The sequence below is a fragment of the Thunnus maccoyii genome, chromosome 2, assembly GCF_910596095.1.
Source record: "Thunnus maccoyii chromosome 2, fThuMac1.1, whole genome shotgun sequence".
Lineage (NCBI taxonomy): Eukaryota > Metazoa > Chordata > Actinopteri > Scombriformes > Scombridae > Thunnus > Thunnus maccoyii.
The window spans coordinates 37,488,264-37,505,205 of NC_056534.1; the positions used below are offsets into that span (position 1 = coordinate 37,488,264).

At 38.1% G+C, this 16,942-nt stretch overlaps 2 protein-coding genes across 2 annotated transcripts; both read right to left on the reverse strand.

The window, feature by feature from the left end:
- Positions 1–5,942: 5,942 nt before the first annotated feature.
- Positions 5,943–9,566, reverse strand: cdkn2d (cyclin-dependent kinase inhibitor 2D (p19, inhibits CDK4)). Its single transcript, XM_042431598.1, has 3 exons — positions 9,363–9,566; positions 8,836–8,994; positions 5,943–6,893 (listed from the first exon to the last, which is right to left on the reverse strand). Exons 2-3 carry the CDS (start codon positions 8,974–8,976, stop codon positions 6,540–6,542), a joined length of 495 nt encoding a protein of 164 aa, XP_042287532.1. The 5' UTR covers positions 8,977–8,994; positions 9,363–9,566; the 3' UTR covers positions 5,943–6,539.
- Positions 9,567–9,910: 344 nt separating this feature from the next.
- Positions 9,911–16,706, reverse strand: ap1m2 (adaptor related protein complex 1 subunit mu 2). The gene is made up of 12 exons (XM_042431585.1): positions 16,447–16,706; positions 14,030–14,186; positions 13,776–13,843; positions 13,502–13,632; positions 13,238–13,385; positions 12,750–12,876; positions 12,482–12,624; positions 11,459–11,530; positions 11,102–11,260; positions 10,809–10,934; positions 10,333–10,408; positions 9,911–10,181 (listed from the first exon to the last, which is right to left on the reverse strand). Exons 1-12 carry the CDS (start codon positions 16,486–16,488, stop codon positions 10,156–10,158), a joined length of 1,275 nt encoding a protein of 424 aa, XP_042287519.1. The 5' UTR covers positions 16,489–16,706; the 3' UTR covers positions 9,911–10,155.
- Positions 16,707–16,942: the final 236 nt, after the last annotated feature.

A 16,942-nucleotide genomic window follows, 5' to 3' on the forward strand; every position in this document is an offset into this window, starting at 1 on the left:
GGTAGAAAGACATCAACACTGCAACTAACTAACCATTACTTTACCTTTTTTTGTTCAATTAAATGATTCATGTTTTGGTCTAGAAAACATCAAGAACAGTGAAAAATATGGAAGCAAATAAGGGTCGTTAATATTTTGAGCTTGTGAAACGGGTTGTGAATGTGTAATAAAGTTTTGCAGCTGTAGAAATATTTTGCACATGTGTAAAATGTTTTGCAGCTGTAGAAATATTTTGCACATGTGTAAAATGTTTTGTAGCTGTAGAAATACTTTATGTATTTGTGCAGGAATATTTTCAACAGTGAGGTTTCACAAAGTCTGAGAGATGACCACACAATTTTCCTAACTGTGCGACAGTGAAGTTAAATGAGAGACAAAAATACAAAATCTTTCCTGTGTATGTGACACTTACAAGCTACAAACTACAAGTTATGAGTATGAATTTTGACCCTGTTTTTACAACTGAATCCGATTGGTCAAACATAGAGTCAGTCTGTCCAATCAGAGGGCAGATGGTTCCATTGCGTTTTATACAGTCTATGGTTCATCCTCATGCAGGTCCTGAATTTTTTTATGGACAATAATGCCGGCTCTCCTGCGACCCAGGTGGCTTTAAATGTACTTGAGGATGCTGTAGATATCAATGGTAAACATTTAATGTGTTGTGTATTTAGCTTGCTGTTAGTTTGCTGTTATTGTAAGGCAACACAGTTGTCCAAATGTATACCAAATGCATATTTTCAAGTTCAGGAAGGCTGCTTTATGTACCCAGAACAGAACAGTAATGTAGCTTTAGGAAGTTAGCAAACGTCTGCTAGTGTTACTAAAGGAGCAGCATCAATGCTGGCAAGCAAATTCTCAAGCTGAAGGCAAACCAAGAATGAAAACATGTATCATAATTACCAACAGTTAGACATGAAGGCTGGCTGTGGATTTAGGACAGTCTAACTACTGCGGCATCACAGAAGCTTCAATGTGAACTTGCAGTAGCGTATCTTCAGTCAGAGCCTTCAGTAACGAACTGCCCCCCCGAAGTTGATGCAACAGTGTTCACCGGTCACTCACACAACTTCAACAAATTCAATAAAGTATAGAAACAATATTATCAGTGCTCCTTCAGCTCAATAAGAAAAATAAAACATATAAACACAGCATTATTATCTATCTACTGCCCAATTTCACCCTTTTTTGGAAAGCTCCAGCAATACTAAATAGATACGACCTCAACAATAAACAATGATGTATAAACCACAACACTACAATAACTTTATCTCTCCTAAATAGAGTAAAAAGTAGCACATACAAACCACTTCTAATCTGCTGGATATTATTCAAAACATTACAATACTAGTACCACTACCAGTACCTTTAAAGTGATGCTGATACCAATAGAGTACTTCATTCACAACCGATGACTAGAGACAGTTCTAACGCTGCTGGCTCACATATTCCAGGAGGGAGTGTTGCACAGAGGATCAGGAATGACACCCAGGTGATAGCTGACCTGCCAGACACAGCGGTGGATAACAGACAGTATTTACATGGAAGTGTGAAGTCTTGGTCCAGGTCACATACTTGTCATCCCAAATTGCTGTTTTTGGAGCATCTGATATCCAGAGTGTCACAGAAAGCAGTTTCATCTGTACGAGGACGTAGCTTCCGTTTTAGTTTGAGGTGCTTTATACTGTAAATAGGTTACTTATGTACATTTTATTTGCTATGTAATGCTTCTTGTGCTATTGTTTCTTTTACAATAAAGTGACTACAGTGAATTGTTTGTTTGTTTGTTACACCTATGTACCATTAACTATTTTTACTAGACCCTCAAAGAATCCAAATATTAAATCCTTACATGCCAAGAGAAAAAAAAGAAAAGTTACTGTTTGGAAACATTAATAACACACAGATGTGGTTTGTAATGTTTTGAAATACTTTGTTACTTTCTGTTTTCAGAGAGCAGCACTGACAGTTTGACCAGAAGTGCCGTCATGCCAAATAGATTAACTAGATGAACAATATTCATATTTTGTATGTATGACTTAACAACCAGCTCTTGCACAGCAGTGGAGTCAGTAATACATTTTCATGCAATGTCATGCCTCCTGCTGATCTGTGCCTACAATGGCTCCTGAGTGGTTGAGGCTGGTACAGCAGACTGTAAACCAAGCTGATGTGGATCATCAGGCCTTCTAGATCAAAGCTGTGGCATCTTAGACCCCGATAACACTCATTTTAGAACTTCTGAACTTTTGGGATGGAGCTGTAGTCTTTTGCCTCCTTCAGCATCTGAAATATGAGAATGACAACTCATGTCTAACAAATGGGTGTTATCATCGGGTCACACAAAGCTGCAGATATGTCCGCTAATACAGCGCCGCTTCTCACTGATGTATTTAGCAACTACACACAAAGTGAATTATTTACTTATTGGTACAAGGGAAGACTGGATATTAATCTTATTAGAAAGATCTTAGAAATAAAACATCATCAATGTGTTGCTGTACAATAACAGCAAACTAACTGCAAGCTAAATATACAACACATGAAATGTTGACCATTAATATCTACAGCATCCTTAAGTATAATTAAACCCACCTGGGTAGCAGGAGAGCTGTTTTAAAATTCAGGACCTGCAGGGGGATGAACACAACAGAAGCATCCACCCTTTGGTGGGACAGACTGACTCTGTGTTCGGATTCAGCTGTAAAAACAGGGTCAAAATTCATACTCATAACTTGCAGTTTGTAGCTTATAACTTCAGGGTTGCACACACAGGCAGGATATTCATGTGTCCATCTCGCAGACAAATATTCCTGCACAAATTTTAATCACAAATACACAAAATATTTCTACAAAAACCTTTTACACACGTGCAAATTATATCTGTGTGCACAAAACTTTTTCACGCATGCACAAAATATTTCTACAGCTGCAAAACTTGATTACACATTCACAAACCATTTCACAAGCTCAAAATATTAGCAACCCTTATTTGCTTCCATATATAAGAGGCGTCCTTGTGGCCGAGCGGTCTAAGACATTTCCTGTCAGCTCTCCACTGTGTGCTATCTAAAGACAAAATTCATTGTAAATGTCTCCAATTACATGCATTCAAACAGACGGGTGTGTTATACAGTTCATCCCTTTGTCATATACTTTCAAATATGAGGAAAGTTTCTGCTATCACACACATTTTCCCACAGTGTCATCATCATGTACTCCCACACATCTCTATTTCTGTATATTTGGCCACGTGAGTAATCGGCTGACGCTGTTTTTTCTAGTCCACACCTACTATTTCTTGTTGCTTGCAAAGTTGTGACTTACCCAACCTGCAGAACAAACGAAGCACAACAGTGTTTATCCAGGGAGTGTTTGCATATCCAGCAACACTCCCACACTGCTGCTCAGCGAGGTCAGGGAGCTCTACCTAGTGGTTGGGAGCACGACTGTCTGAGGCTGCACATTACACTGTCTGTCATGTTCTCAACTGCTTTGTGACTGATTAGTTGTAAGTGTATGAGGACATATTAAAGTATTATTTGTGGTTGTGTGTCTTTATTACACAACATGAGGGAGTGGTAGCACGAGAGATAGAGAAGCAGACTTCTGACCGGAAAGTTAGTGGTTTCAAAACTGGCTGAGAAAATATGGGTGTGGAACGTGAATGACTCTTTCCTCCTCAAACTGCTGAAGTAGCCTTGAGGAAGACATTTAACCTCAAGCAGCTCCAGTAGAGTTATTCAAGTGGAAGTGGTTTGACTGGAGCTCCCAGCAGGTGCTCATGTATGAGATGATATAAATATGAAACAGAAGAGAAAACATGTGAATGCAGACTATTAAGGCTATTAAATGCAGTGATGGAAGAAGTATTCAGATTCTCTATTAAAGTAAAAGTAGCAAAACTAAAGTATAAATACACATATCTCCTCTCTTCCCTGATGCATAGATGCTTATTGGGCTTCACTGTATTGAGAAATTATTATTTGTGTTTTCGTTCTTCCCCATTTTCTTTCTTTTTTTTTCTTTTGCATTACAATTATTTATCAATTTGATGATCAGAGTTATCACTATAGCATCTATAACAGTTGAACTATGATTAATCAGGGGGGCTATGAACCCAGTATGGACACTGTAGAGACATCAGTCAATGTTCATTAAAGTATAAAAAAGATGGAAAAAGTAAACAAGTATCAAAAGTAAAAGTATTCATAAGGTAGAACATGTGGTCTTGTGATATATTATTATTATATTATTATAACAGTCCCTCATCTAAACATTTAATACATAGTTTATGATACACTACAATATAGTTGTAAGCAGATATAGGGACATTTGTAAGTGTTTACTATATGTCAACAATTATAACTTCACCTATGAAGACATTTTATATGATTTTATATGTGTTTTATATTCCAGCCTCGACCTCTGGATGCTTCTGGAGTTCTAGTTGTTGATCTGATCTGCTCACAGCTTCATTTTACTGTCTTATAAGCTGTTTGTTTATAAACTGCTTATAAACTGGGAATTTAAAGTAAAGTAGTACCATTATTATTACTGTTGCATTCATGTGGAAGTAGTATTTGTATGTTGTAGTTGGTCAACATGAAGCCAATTTTTCTGCGTAGTTTAATGTACGACAACAAATCATGTCTCATATCAATTACATATTTCATGTGCAGTGGAGTAAAAAGGATATTTTCTTCTGAAATGTAATGAAGCATAAAGTAGCATTAAATTGGAAAATACAGTACAAATATACACAGAAAACTCAATTTTACTGTCAAAAAAAATGAATAAATTGAGCAAAATACGGTTTGAGAGTAAAGTTTGAGTACATTTGTGTTTCTGAAGGGAAACATGTAACAGCACAGTAACATGCGTACATGGTCTCTCTGTGACATCATGGGCCTCCACACAGCGAACTGAACTGTATCTCCTTTCTCTGCTTGAGAAGTTGGCCCCGTGGCACACAAGCAAACAAAATAGCCCATTGTACTGCGAGAGCACCGAGCACAAACATCAGCAAACTGTGCCGCCGTTACCTACAAGCCTCGACAAAAACAGGGCCCTCATTCATTTTGAGTTTCCAATCCAGATATCTGCGTGACCTTTCGGAGGGTTTTCACTGCGCGGTGCATTCCAGTGTGGAGTCATTAGAAATGCCCTTGATGAATCACCTTGGGGGAAGTGCTAGATACTCGAGGACGCATGTAACATAGTAAACAAAGAACTTGTAGATTTGTCTCTTTAAGGAGACGACATCAGATCATTACGCATGTAAAGGAAAATGCCTTTAATGTGGTTTAACGGAGACCACTTTAGCTTCAGCCAAACCTGCACAAATCAAATTATGTAATTTAATTTGAGTTTCAGTAGAGCTATTCTTGTTTGCTCCTTGGAGTTTGTAAAGACTTTAAAATAAGAGCAGTCAGGACAGCTGGGGTAACTGGGTCTGTAAATTACATCTCTTAACAACTGAGGTTTTCATCCATTTTTTCCTTATTTTTCCTCAAAAAGCAGCGTGTACTTCAGACCAGTTGTCATTTGTTGCATATCTAATTGAGTTGTGAGCAGTTTCACCGGTGATTATTTACATTTAAGTCATTTTTTAAAGCCTAGAGGTCAAACTTCCAGTAAATCACAAGAAAGAGAAACATTTAGTCAGAAAAAATTGAGCAGAAGTGGATTTTGTCATCGTTCCTATTCTGTCAAGCATCTCGCAACCTTAAAGGTTTACCACATAACCCCACGATTGTCTAATTGCTGTTTCAAAATCGTCTCCACACTGCCGGAAATTAAATTCATGTGAGAAAATACACAAAATCACTTCATTTTAACGTTTTTGGCTACACTGTGAGAAATAATGTAATATATCATGTAAATTCCCAGAAAGAAATAACTCCGTCTACTGTTTAAAATCAAAACTATGACTTCCCAACTTCAAGTTCAACACTTTATTTTGTGCTTTCATCTTCAAATAGTAAAGTGAATAATTTCACTTTTGTTTTAAAAGTATCTGTATAAATAACATTTCAACAAATCACGATAAATGTTGCTATTTACAAAGTCACAGGAATATTCAGTCCTATTCCAACAATAAATAAGAGTAAATTCTAAGTACATCTACTTAAGAGAAACACAACTATGCAAAGCAATCAGGGTGCACCACTTCAAGTTTGGTAAAATAAAATGTAAAAAAAAAAACACATACAATGAATCAACTGTTACAATTCTTACACAATGGAAATAATTACAAAACACTGGGGGGAACTATCTACAAATGTGCACTCCCAATTAATAGGGAAACAGATATATATATTTGTATATAAAGGTGCCTAAATTGCACTGTGCAAAAGAGGTGTCTACTGTATATAGCCACCCATCCACTGACAATAAGCTGCCAAGACAATATGTCCTGTATCACATATTAATGCTGAGCCACTATTAACAAAAAAAATAATCCTTTACACAGCAATGAATTCAAGTCACCAGGTTTGAAGCAAAAAGTGTGAGGTTCAGGTCACCCAGAACTCTGACTAACTATGAATGTGGGCGAAAAGCAAGTCAATCATATCAGGCACGCATGAAGCTCGGGCCACGTCTATCGCCGTCTGACCGCTGACGTTGGCGTGCTTCAGGTCGGACCGGGGTGCCAAGAACTCCACAACATCCCGGTGGCCTTCCCGGATGGCAATGTGGATAGGCAAGGCGCCGCTCTGGTCCGGGATGTTTACTGAAGCGCCGTACTCCACCAGAACCTGCAGAGTGTCGAGGAATCCTGTACGGGCTGCGTCATGGACCGGCGCTATCCCGTGTTTGTCTTGGATGTTGGGGTCTGCTCCTTTTTCCAACAGCAAACTGGCGATCTTGGAATTCCCCATCATCATTACCTGTGAGAAGTATTAGGAGATGTTTACTACATTATTTATTATTACATTCATTTATTATATTCAACATCTGGGTGTAAACGACACCAGATTCATCAAATTCAGAGGCCTTTTAACCATTTCATGTCAAGAACCTACAGAGATCATCAGTCCATATTCAATGTTTCATCTTAGTACTAAAAGTCATTTCCATGAAAATATGTCAAATGCGACCTGGTGAATAATTAATACAGTTACTGTCTGTAGTATTGATATAGTGTAGTATAGTGCAACTAATGATTATCTTCATTACAGATTAATCTGTTAGTTTTTGGTCCATAAAATGCTGTAAAATCTCGATCATGGCTTCTCAAAGTCCAACATCCTTGAATGTCTTCAGTCCAAAACCCAAAAATATTCAGTTTACTGTCGTAGAAGACTAAATAAACCAGAAAATATTCACATCATAGAGGCTTTTTTCCTAAAAAATGATTCCAAACAATTAATTGATTATCAAAATAGTTTAATACTAATACTCTAATATAATTTCTATTAAGTGAACATATAATATATATATAATGTGTTATAGGTGTTTCTACAGCTGAAGCTATTAGTCCCTTGATCAATTAGTCAATGGACAGAAAATTAATCAGCAACAACTTTGATAATCAATTAAACATTGAAGTCAGTCATCAAGCAAAAACACCCTGGTTCCAATCTCTCAAATGTGAGGATTTGCTGATTTGTTCTTTGTTATTTCATAGCAAATGAAATATCTTTTGGGTTTTGAATGTTGGTTGGACAACTCAGCTTGAGGTCTGGGAAACTGTGATGAACATTTTACACTATTTTCTGATGTTTACAGATCAAATCAATCAATAATATTCATAATGAGAATAATAATTAATTACAGCCTTACTATTTAGTGTATCTTCATTGATATAAATGGTCTGGACAAAATATTAGAAACACCTCTCAGTATTATGCAATACTATTCAACAACACCACAAACAGCAGCCTCCAAATTGACCATGAAGTTGAATCAATAACTGTCTAAAACAGTTTAATCAAAAACTGAACATTATAACCTTGATGAAGTTAAGATCATATTTCAGGGCTGTGAGTCTATATCCTCTTTCTATTCATCAGACAAATAATAAAATATTTCTCATTTCCTTGGAAGATCAGACACTGTACTGTAAACTATGCCTTAAAAGGACAGGTTCACAAACAACAGTCAGGTGCCTGAATGAACACTGAAAGAAGTTTAATCAATCCTCTTGTTCATACTTCAACATCAAAGTGATGGGGGCAAAAATCCACAGTGTGTCCACAGAGTCATCTTGTGCAAAATTGCATTTAAAAGTGTATCTGAAGCTTATATGAATCTTCAGCAGTCCTAGTTAGTCATATAAGGTGGATATCTGACACATTTACAGTCTTTTTAGTATCAAATTCCCTCTTTGTGTTTCCTCGGACAGTGTTTCCCTGTTGAGCTGTGGTGGAAGTATAGTAACAAAAACTTTGGCACTAAAAAGACTGTAACGTTGAAAGATATCTACTTGATTTGACTCATTAAGACATCTGAAGCTTCATATTAGCTTCAGATAAACTTTTAAATACATTTTTGCACTGAAGGAGGACTGTGACTTTTGTCCCCCATCACTTACATTGTAAGGTCATTATGAAGGGATCTTCTAATGGTCAGTATGAACATGAGGAATGATTACAGCAAGAAAAACATGTGTCAATGTTCATCTGGGCTCCTGACTGTTGTTTTATGACAGACTTGAAACACTGTGAACCTGTCATTTTAACACAGGGAGCCATAACACATTCATAACATGCAACTGTTTGTGTACGGCATGTTTCAAGAAGGGAGGAGACGCGCCTGTAACCGAATAACCAGAATATGTATTGAATGTTGTAGTTAATACGCGGTTGAATATGAATGATTAGTCCTCACCTGTAGCGCAGTCCTGCCAAATTCATTGACAGTGTCAGGATGCACCCTGCACTCCTCCAGGATCCTCTGCACTTCGCTGGTGTTCCCTTTGGCTGCCGCCGCCGTCAACGCTTTACCTGCATCCATCTGACTAAGGACCATTATAGTCTTTCTTTGTGCCTGTTCAGTAGGAGATGTACAACAGTGAACGACGGGCACCTCACACGAGCAAACGTCAAGATGAAGAGTGAAGAAGCGACGCTATTTTTCAGGAAGATTAACGTCTGCTACAGCTAGCTGCTACTACTACAGCATCCGGCTAGCCTCAGTTCCCCCTGTTGACGCCATATTAACCGACTCTGCTAGCGTAATGTTACATCAGGTCGTCTAAACAAATCGTACGTTTGAACAACAACCCCCCAAGCGAAAGTGTAATTGTTAACGAGAGCTATGTTATGTCAACTCAACCTCACAGACGGTTAGCATCCAGGCTAGCTGCTAACATTAAAAACGGGGGCAAACTATAACGCTTTGTAGCATAACGTTACCTTGTTCGGTTCTTTGAGATCCACAACGTCGCCAAACGCTGTCCTAACCCGCTCTTTCTCCCTCTAAAGACCGGTAACTTTTAAATAAAATCCAAGCCAGGAAGGTTTATCAACATTAGAAAATACATTTGCGCGCTGAGATCTACACAGCAGCGTCTCCTGACTACAATTTACAAACATTGGGCAGAACACGCGTTGACCAATCACAGCGCGTCTGGAGGCGGTCACTCTTCCTTATATGGTCAAAGAGGTGGAGTTACAACTCTGTTACTACACTATCACCGTAGTAACAGCCGCGGCCGACCAATCAGAGCGCTTAGCCAAGAAAGCGGGCGATTCGTATACGTTGTTGTCTTCAAAGGCAGTTCATTCACATTTCTGACCTTTTGGTAGTAGAGCTCCAGACACAAGTGTGGAAAAAAGGCGGGTGAAAGTATTTAATTTTAGGCGGAATTCAGTGACTGTGATTGCACAATGCATAACTACAATACCAGGACAAAATCTGTCCTTATATGGCGTTGAAAACTCGTGAAAAAACAACAAAGGCATACAACAAACTGATAAAATTGTTTAAAAGGAATAATTGAATCAAACATTTAAATTATTTTCAGTGGTCTAACAATCAGAAAACATTAAAATCCTCTCCCACAAAGATTTAATAAAACAAGATCAGTGATGTTTAAATAGAGCAGGTGAAATTTAAAAGACATATTCTTTCAGTCCAGTTAAAGTGATCATTTTATGCTCCTCTGGAAGTCCTGGAAGTGAATGATATACAGCATCCTCCCAGGCTTTACACATTGGTCCTCAGCTGGTAATCTAAATCAAAAGAAATGTGAAGAATGAAGAAATGTTAAAATGTGATTCAGTTTCTACAGTCATGCAGTAAACCACTTGATTAAACTGTACACATATGTCCAAAGTCAGTATGTCTTATAATATTGAGGTCTAATGGAAAATTACTACACACCTCCACTCTGTGTAATGTAGCGAACCCATGGTAACGCCTGGTAACCACTCTTTTCTATGATCTTCATATATCGCACCTAGTGAAGAAGAGTGACAGAAGAGACATAACTTGTTGAAGCAGGAAACATTAACATGTATCATCAAATCAACTTTAATTTAGTTTTCCAGTCTGGGCACAAATTATCAGGTCTTACGGGAACTGACTTAACAATCTACGTGCGGTAAAATGCAAACACCCTATGCAAAGCTGTAATCATAAAGCTTTAACCACCCATATTCATTTGTGACATGATATACACGCTCTAACACGTTTCAGATCCAGAATAAATGTGTTTTGCTTGCAGATGGACCTGACTAATACGAACACAGGCAATAACCTTATATGACATTAAAAACATGTTTTAAAATTTGACTTTTAAAACACTAAAACTATTTAACATTTAAAGCATAAGCACACAAACCTGTATGCACACAAACCTGTATTCCTGAGACTGTGAAGTATGGGATTTCAAATTTGACAGTGATGGGAGGTTTGCCCTCCATCTCATCGTTCTCCACACTGGGCAGACCAAAGTGAGCCCTCATTAGAAACTCTTTACCTCCCTAAATAGATGGAAAGACAAATGGATTATACAAACAGACAGTAGCAGAGAAAGTTAAATACAAAGTACATTTAAATCTTTCATCAACTAGAATAGTCATTAAAGAAAGAAATGTAATTTGAATTTAATGTTGTTTGCATATAACATATTGAGTCGTGAGGTTCTTACAGGGAAAGACTTGATGGTCCAGACCACCATGTTCTTCTCAGGCACATATTTAGCATGGCCTGTGCTGGTTTTGAACTTGGGTGAGTCGGCATCGCTGGGGACAGGGACCCTCACCTCCACATTATTTGCCACAGACTGTTTTTTAAATTGTCCCTTTGCCTAAAAATACAACACAGGACAACTTGCATTAGCCTCCATGTGGCTCAGTTCAGGGTTGCAACCACAACAGGAATATTTTTTTGCTGATTTCATTGTGATTTTCTTGCTTTAACAGTTTTTGGCAAAGCATGCATCACCAGTGACACAATATGTTTGATTTTGTTGCCTTTGTAGTTAAAAATACATAAAATTCAGTACCTTAACCATGATCTCCACGCGACTGTGAGAGAATTTCTCTATGACTGATTCAATCCATATGAGGGGTTTCACCTGTAAGAGATGATGGATAAAACTGTTTTCAACATGAAAATGATCGAACAATCAAAACAACGTGAACATACTTTCTCGGGTTACATATGCATATGATTCTGCTATTTGTAACAGGTCGAATGTGACACTACTGTAAGTAGGACCATCAGTGATATTCTGACTTTCTACATTCAATACATGCATTTACATTTCTTTGGTTTAAAGCCTCCATCAAATGCAATACATAAGGCATAAATATATAAATAGCAGAAACTAAATACATAGAACTTTCACTGTATTATAAGTTGACATATGGTTTGTACTCACTTGTTTGTAAATGCACACTATCTGTACAGACGGTTTTATTGACTTTTCCTTTTTTTTCCCTATTGATGAAATTATCTTTAAAAATGTGTTTATATTTAATCTTATGTCTCTTTATTTCTTCAACTTTTCATTGAGGGCCCCTTCTATACATTTCTTGCAATAGCAAAATGAATACATAAATCATTTGGTCATTCTTTATGTCGAGTTATTGAGACATTTGAACATTTTTGGGAGAGATACAGTTCTCTTGTTTTGTCTCTCGCTGTTCAAATCTTCATAGAAATTATTGTTGACATATTTCTTCAAAGGTTTGTTTCTAATGTGCACTGTTTGTATTGAGCTCAGGTGTACCTTTTACTGACGTCACTGATTGTAGTGTACGTATATTTAAGGCTGCATCTGACACTTGTGTTTAACTTGCTTAACTTGAACAAGATTAAGTGTTCTTGAAACGACTGTGATAATAATGAATGAATGAATGAATGAATAATTAAATAATTGGAGCTTAGTGTGTCATGACCAGCACCTAATTTTGGTTGCATTCACCAGACAACTCGTACTTTGACTTGACATAAATATGGCACATGTGATAAGTTTCATATATAAACTATTTAGTATTTGTAGCAGGTACTGAATGGGACTAACATGAGTGTTGATGCGGTAGGACATGAGTTCAGACTCCCCGTCTGGAGGGATGAAGGAGATTGTTCGGTCACTCTCAAAGCGTGAGAGACGTACGCACTGGTGGAACTTCACATCTTCCATCACCACTGTCTTCCCCTTGTCACCTGAACAGAAAACAACACGATCAGCTGCGGTTTCTTGTCAAAACTAAAACAGACAGATTCACTGCATATCCAGCTGGATAACTGGAGCAACGATAGATACGGATGGAAAGAGACTGCATGCGTACGTCCAGTGAGAGCAAAAAGCACTCGATCGTTGAGGCCAAGCCGCAGTTCAGGCATCCCAGACAACATAGTCTTCAACTTGATGCTGCCCACGATGTCGCTGCTCATCACACTGCCGTTGGCGTTAACCTGAACAAACCACACAGAGAGGCGAATAAATCAGTCAACTAAATCAAACATTAAGCAGAGAAAAAAGCCCACAATATATCACAAATTTAGTGAACAGAAAGCATTAAATCACTTTATTACATACATTACTACTATAACTTGTTAGTTAAAAAGCAGCGAGTGTTACAATGTTACAGTACTTATTAATATACTAATATACTGAATACTATACTACCATATTTACTTGCTTTACAAAAAAATCTCACAAATGCAAATTTACATGCAATAATGACAGATTTTAGAATAAATTCAGGAATTTGGTGACTCCCAAATTGCACCATATATTCTAATTTCTATATCAAATACACAAATCCCACCGTACCAGTACATTGATGGACTCAATGACATCAATAAAGACCTCGTTCTTCTTGTATTTGATACCCTCAGACCTCCAGGAGACGGCGTTGGTGACAGTGGTCGGCACCTTGCTCTTTGCCACCTCAAGCTTGGCACCTTCCTGAGTAATGTATCTGCAAGAGAGGGCATGATATGAAGTGACCTCCTGTGATGCAACATCGCACTCATATATACATATATGTATATATATACACTGTAGATACTCTATGTGCGTCTATGTGTGTCTCACTCTTGCAGGATCTTGCTGTCAGTAGTCTGAGGGAATCCAAAATCCATCAGCTCATCCAGCAGCTCGTAGACAACCACAAAATTATCCTGAATACTCTCCTCCTCCAGCTCTTTGAAGTACTCTGTGAACACCTGCACGATACGCACAACAGACATCAGCTTTATCAGAGGCGGCTGGGAGTAACTGCCAGTTTTCACTTTGGATTATCTGTATCTTTAAAAGCCATCTTCCACTCTGTCTTTCCTTGGAAACCGCATGTGTGATACTCACTCACCTCGACAAGTTTGTAGAGAAATGAGTAAACAAGGCAGGCATTGGAGTTCTTGTTTGTTGTGGCCACCACTGTACAGAGATCAGGTTAAGGAGTATTGTACACTGTTAAGATCACTATTATTGTTCACTTCAGTACATTTTTACCTTATATTGAACTTAGAGGATTCATCTCTGAGCTTATTACTCCTCTGTGTACATCATGACTTTGGCCTCTCATTAATAAGTGTGTGACAGCGACATCCAGGACAAGGATACGGTACAGGTTGGTGTGTTTGATCCACATGAAGTGAACATTGCCATGTGACATTACAGGGCAGAGAAGGCCTTCCTCTTCATGTTGCATGAGTAAAGGCATGAAGTGGTCAATCTCCGCCATGTCCACATCGCCTTTGTAGTTCCGACATATCAACACCTGAGCAGGGAAAATAACGTCACATGGTTATCAGACAAGTGCATGTTCAACAAAATATGGTAGTTACTGGTTACAGAAGAGAATACAACCTTTAGAGTACAGTTTTCTAATCATTAGTGGTGTGTAAAATGAAAATCAAGTGACTAAAACTAACAGAAACTAGAAATACTGCCTCTCGGTTGTACGCCTCTGCCAACCAGCCAAGTTGCAGTTTACATCCGTGTCTTACCAGACTCTTAATATTTGTAGTGAAGACTTTGATGGAATTTAATTAAAGGTATTAAGTGTATTTTCCTAATATGTGTTCACATGTTTGACCAATAAAGCTGATTCTGATAGACAGTAGACAAAGCTTCAGATATGGATGTTTCTGCAAAACATGGATGCTTCACACACATCTTCAACCCGGCAGAAGATCTTTACAGTCACCACAGTTTCAAAGTGGGAACCCAAGATTAGTGTCACCAATTCAGTATCTGACCAAATGTTAAGTATGGTCACAGTCTCTCCTTCTGTTCCTGAGTTATGGTGTTGAATAATGACCAGAGGAGTGTTTTTGCAGAACCTTTTGGATATAAAATGTCATCACTTCATTATTTTATTCTATTAGACATTTGAGTGAAGCTTTGTCATAATTATGGCCAAAAACATGTTTTGTGAGGTCACAGTGACCTTTGAATTTCACCACCAAAATCTAATCAGTTCATCCTTGAGTCCAAGTGGATGTTTGTGCCAAAGTCAAAGAAATTCCCTCAAGGCGCTCCCGAGATATCATGTTCACAAGAATGAGAAGGACGAACTACCTGAAAACATAACGACTCCAGCCACCGCTGTCGCCGGCGTGGAGACAGAAAAATCACCAGTATCCCAAACTTTTGTAATCAAAAATGTGCTAAATTTAGAATTAACATTTGCCACAATAAATTATCCAACAAAATTGTTTATTACAAAAAAAAAGTAGCTTGCAGTTGTTTCTTTATTACCGTCATTGTCAATCACAATATAAACTGCTGCAGGGCTGCAGCTAATAATTAATTGCCCATTATTTTCCCAAGTTGGTCTATAAAAACAAGTTTCCAGAGCCAAATGTTACATCCAAATGTCAGCTCTTGTTTTTCCAACCAACACCACAAAACCCTGAAGATATTCTGTTTACTGTCATGAAAGACTCAGCAAACCAGCAAATATTCACATTTGGGGAGCTGGAAGAATTTAGCCAATTATCAAAATTGTTCCTGATTAATTTTCTGACAACTGTCTGATGAATTAATTGACTAATACGCTTTTAGTTCTACACTGATGGTGAGTCTAAGTTAAAGAAATGATCTCTCACCAATTTCATTACCAAAAATCTTCATAAAATACAAAAAAGGAGATTTATAAAGAGAAGCAGGTGAGCTACTGAGAGGCTTTGATACAATCGATGTGAATATTTCAGAAGGGGCTGCAACAAAATTTTGGGAAAATTAAATTCAGTAAGCTTAACATTAATGCCACCATGCTGCTGTCCTTGTGATTTACTCTAATAGTAATTACATAACTAAGAAGGGAAATGTGATCCTTGCCAGTCCTGTAACAAACTCCTGGAAGTCTGGATACCTTTTCTACTTTAAGAGCAATGACGTACTTTGCTGAAACTGAAAGATAAAATGTTTAAGATAAGAGAGATGCAAACAGGTCAAACCTGACACCGGTTCAAGATGCAACAACATCAGGTTATAACCCACTTCCTGTTTTAAAAGCAGCATTTTGCTTACATTAGGTCAAATGAAAAGGGCACATGATGTGTTCCTGTACAGATCACACACAGGACATCTGAAACCATGTGGACTTCCACTGCTGTTCCTCTGCAGCATTCACCTGTGTGTCAGGTTACATTATGAGTTTGTCAGCTACAAGATAAAATGCCATGACTGAAGGCTACAGGTATACAGGTGCTGCGACAGAATCGGTCACTTTCACTGTTTGGTGACATGTAGTTATTAGAGGCTGCAGCCTGTATCTCCAATGACAGACATGTATCCGGAAGTGAAGGGGAAAAGGCCAATGAATGAGTCTGTCGCAAGCTCTTCATTAATTTTTAACGACGCAAAAGCTATTAATGTTTAACAGTTAAAGCAACAGTTAAAAACTTCACATGAACGGTGTTTAGGAGGAATAGTTTGGGGTTTTTTTGCGGTTTGATACCCTGTCGCTGAAATAAAAGTCGTGTAAAGCCACATAAATAGTGACTGGTGTTGTGCAGTAGTAGTGATCCTACCTTCCCCTTCAGATCCAGCACAAATATAGCGGAGGCAGACATTGTGTTTGTGTCCACAGGACCAATAAAGCACTTTGACACAGAACACAAAGTAAACTCAGCTTAAAGTTGGAACTCTTGAAGTCTTCACTGCTTTCAATTTCGCTCCGCCATCCAAACCGAAGACATTGATCAGCTTAAGGTGATCATGGACTCCACCGTTTCTTTTTCCTGAAGGTGTCGTGACGTCATCGCATCCAGGTGAAACATTTACCAGTGTCGGCTTCACCTGAACAAAGAGGAGGAGGAAGGTGTGCTGCTCAGTTTGTCCACTAGAGAGCGACACAGACACACAAATCAAACCCATTGACTGCATATAAATATATAAAGAGTACATAAATATACTGTAGGCCGATATAATAATTATAGACAGTCAGTGATCAAAGCAGGGAGAAACTGAGCTGACTGCATGACCTTTGGATCATGTTGATGTTGTTGGTCTGTCTTTGGTTTGTAC

Excerpts from the sequence above, each read along its gene's own strand:
- cdkn2d (XM_042431598.1), bottom strand. The coding sequence starts at position 8,976 with ATGGTCCTTAGTCAGATGGATGCAGGTAAAGCGTTGACGGCGGCGGCA. Across the intron at positions 6,894-8,835 it reads TTGGCAGGACTGCGCTACAG|GTAATGATGATGGGGAATTC; the intron begins GTGAGGACTAAT and ends TACTTCTCACAG.
- ap1m2 (XM_042431585.1), bottom strand. The coding sequence starts at position 16,488 with ATGTCTGCCTCCGCTATATTTGTGCTGGATCTGAAGGGGAAG. Across the intron at positions 12,877-13,237 it reads TTGAGTCCATCAATGTACTG|GTTAACGCCAACGGCAGTGT; the intron begins GTACGGTGGGAT and ends TGGTTTGTTCAG. Across the intron at positions 11,261-11,458 it reads GCGTGGAGATCATGGTTAAG|GCAAAGGGACAATTTAAAAA; the intron begins GTACTGAATTTT and ends TTGTATTTTTAG.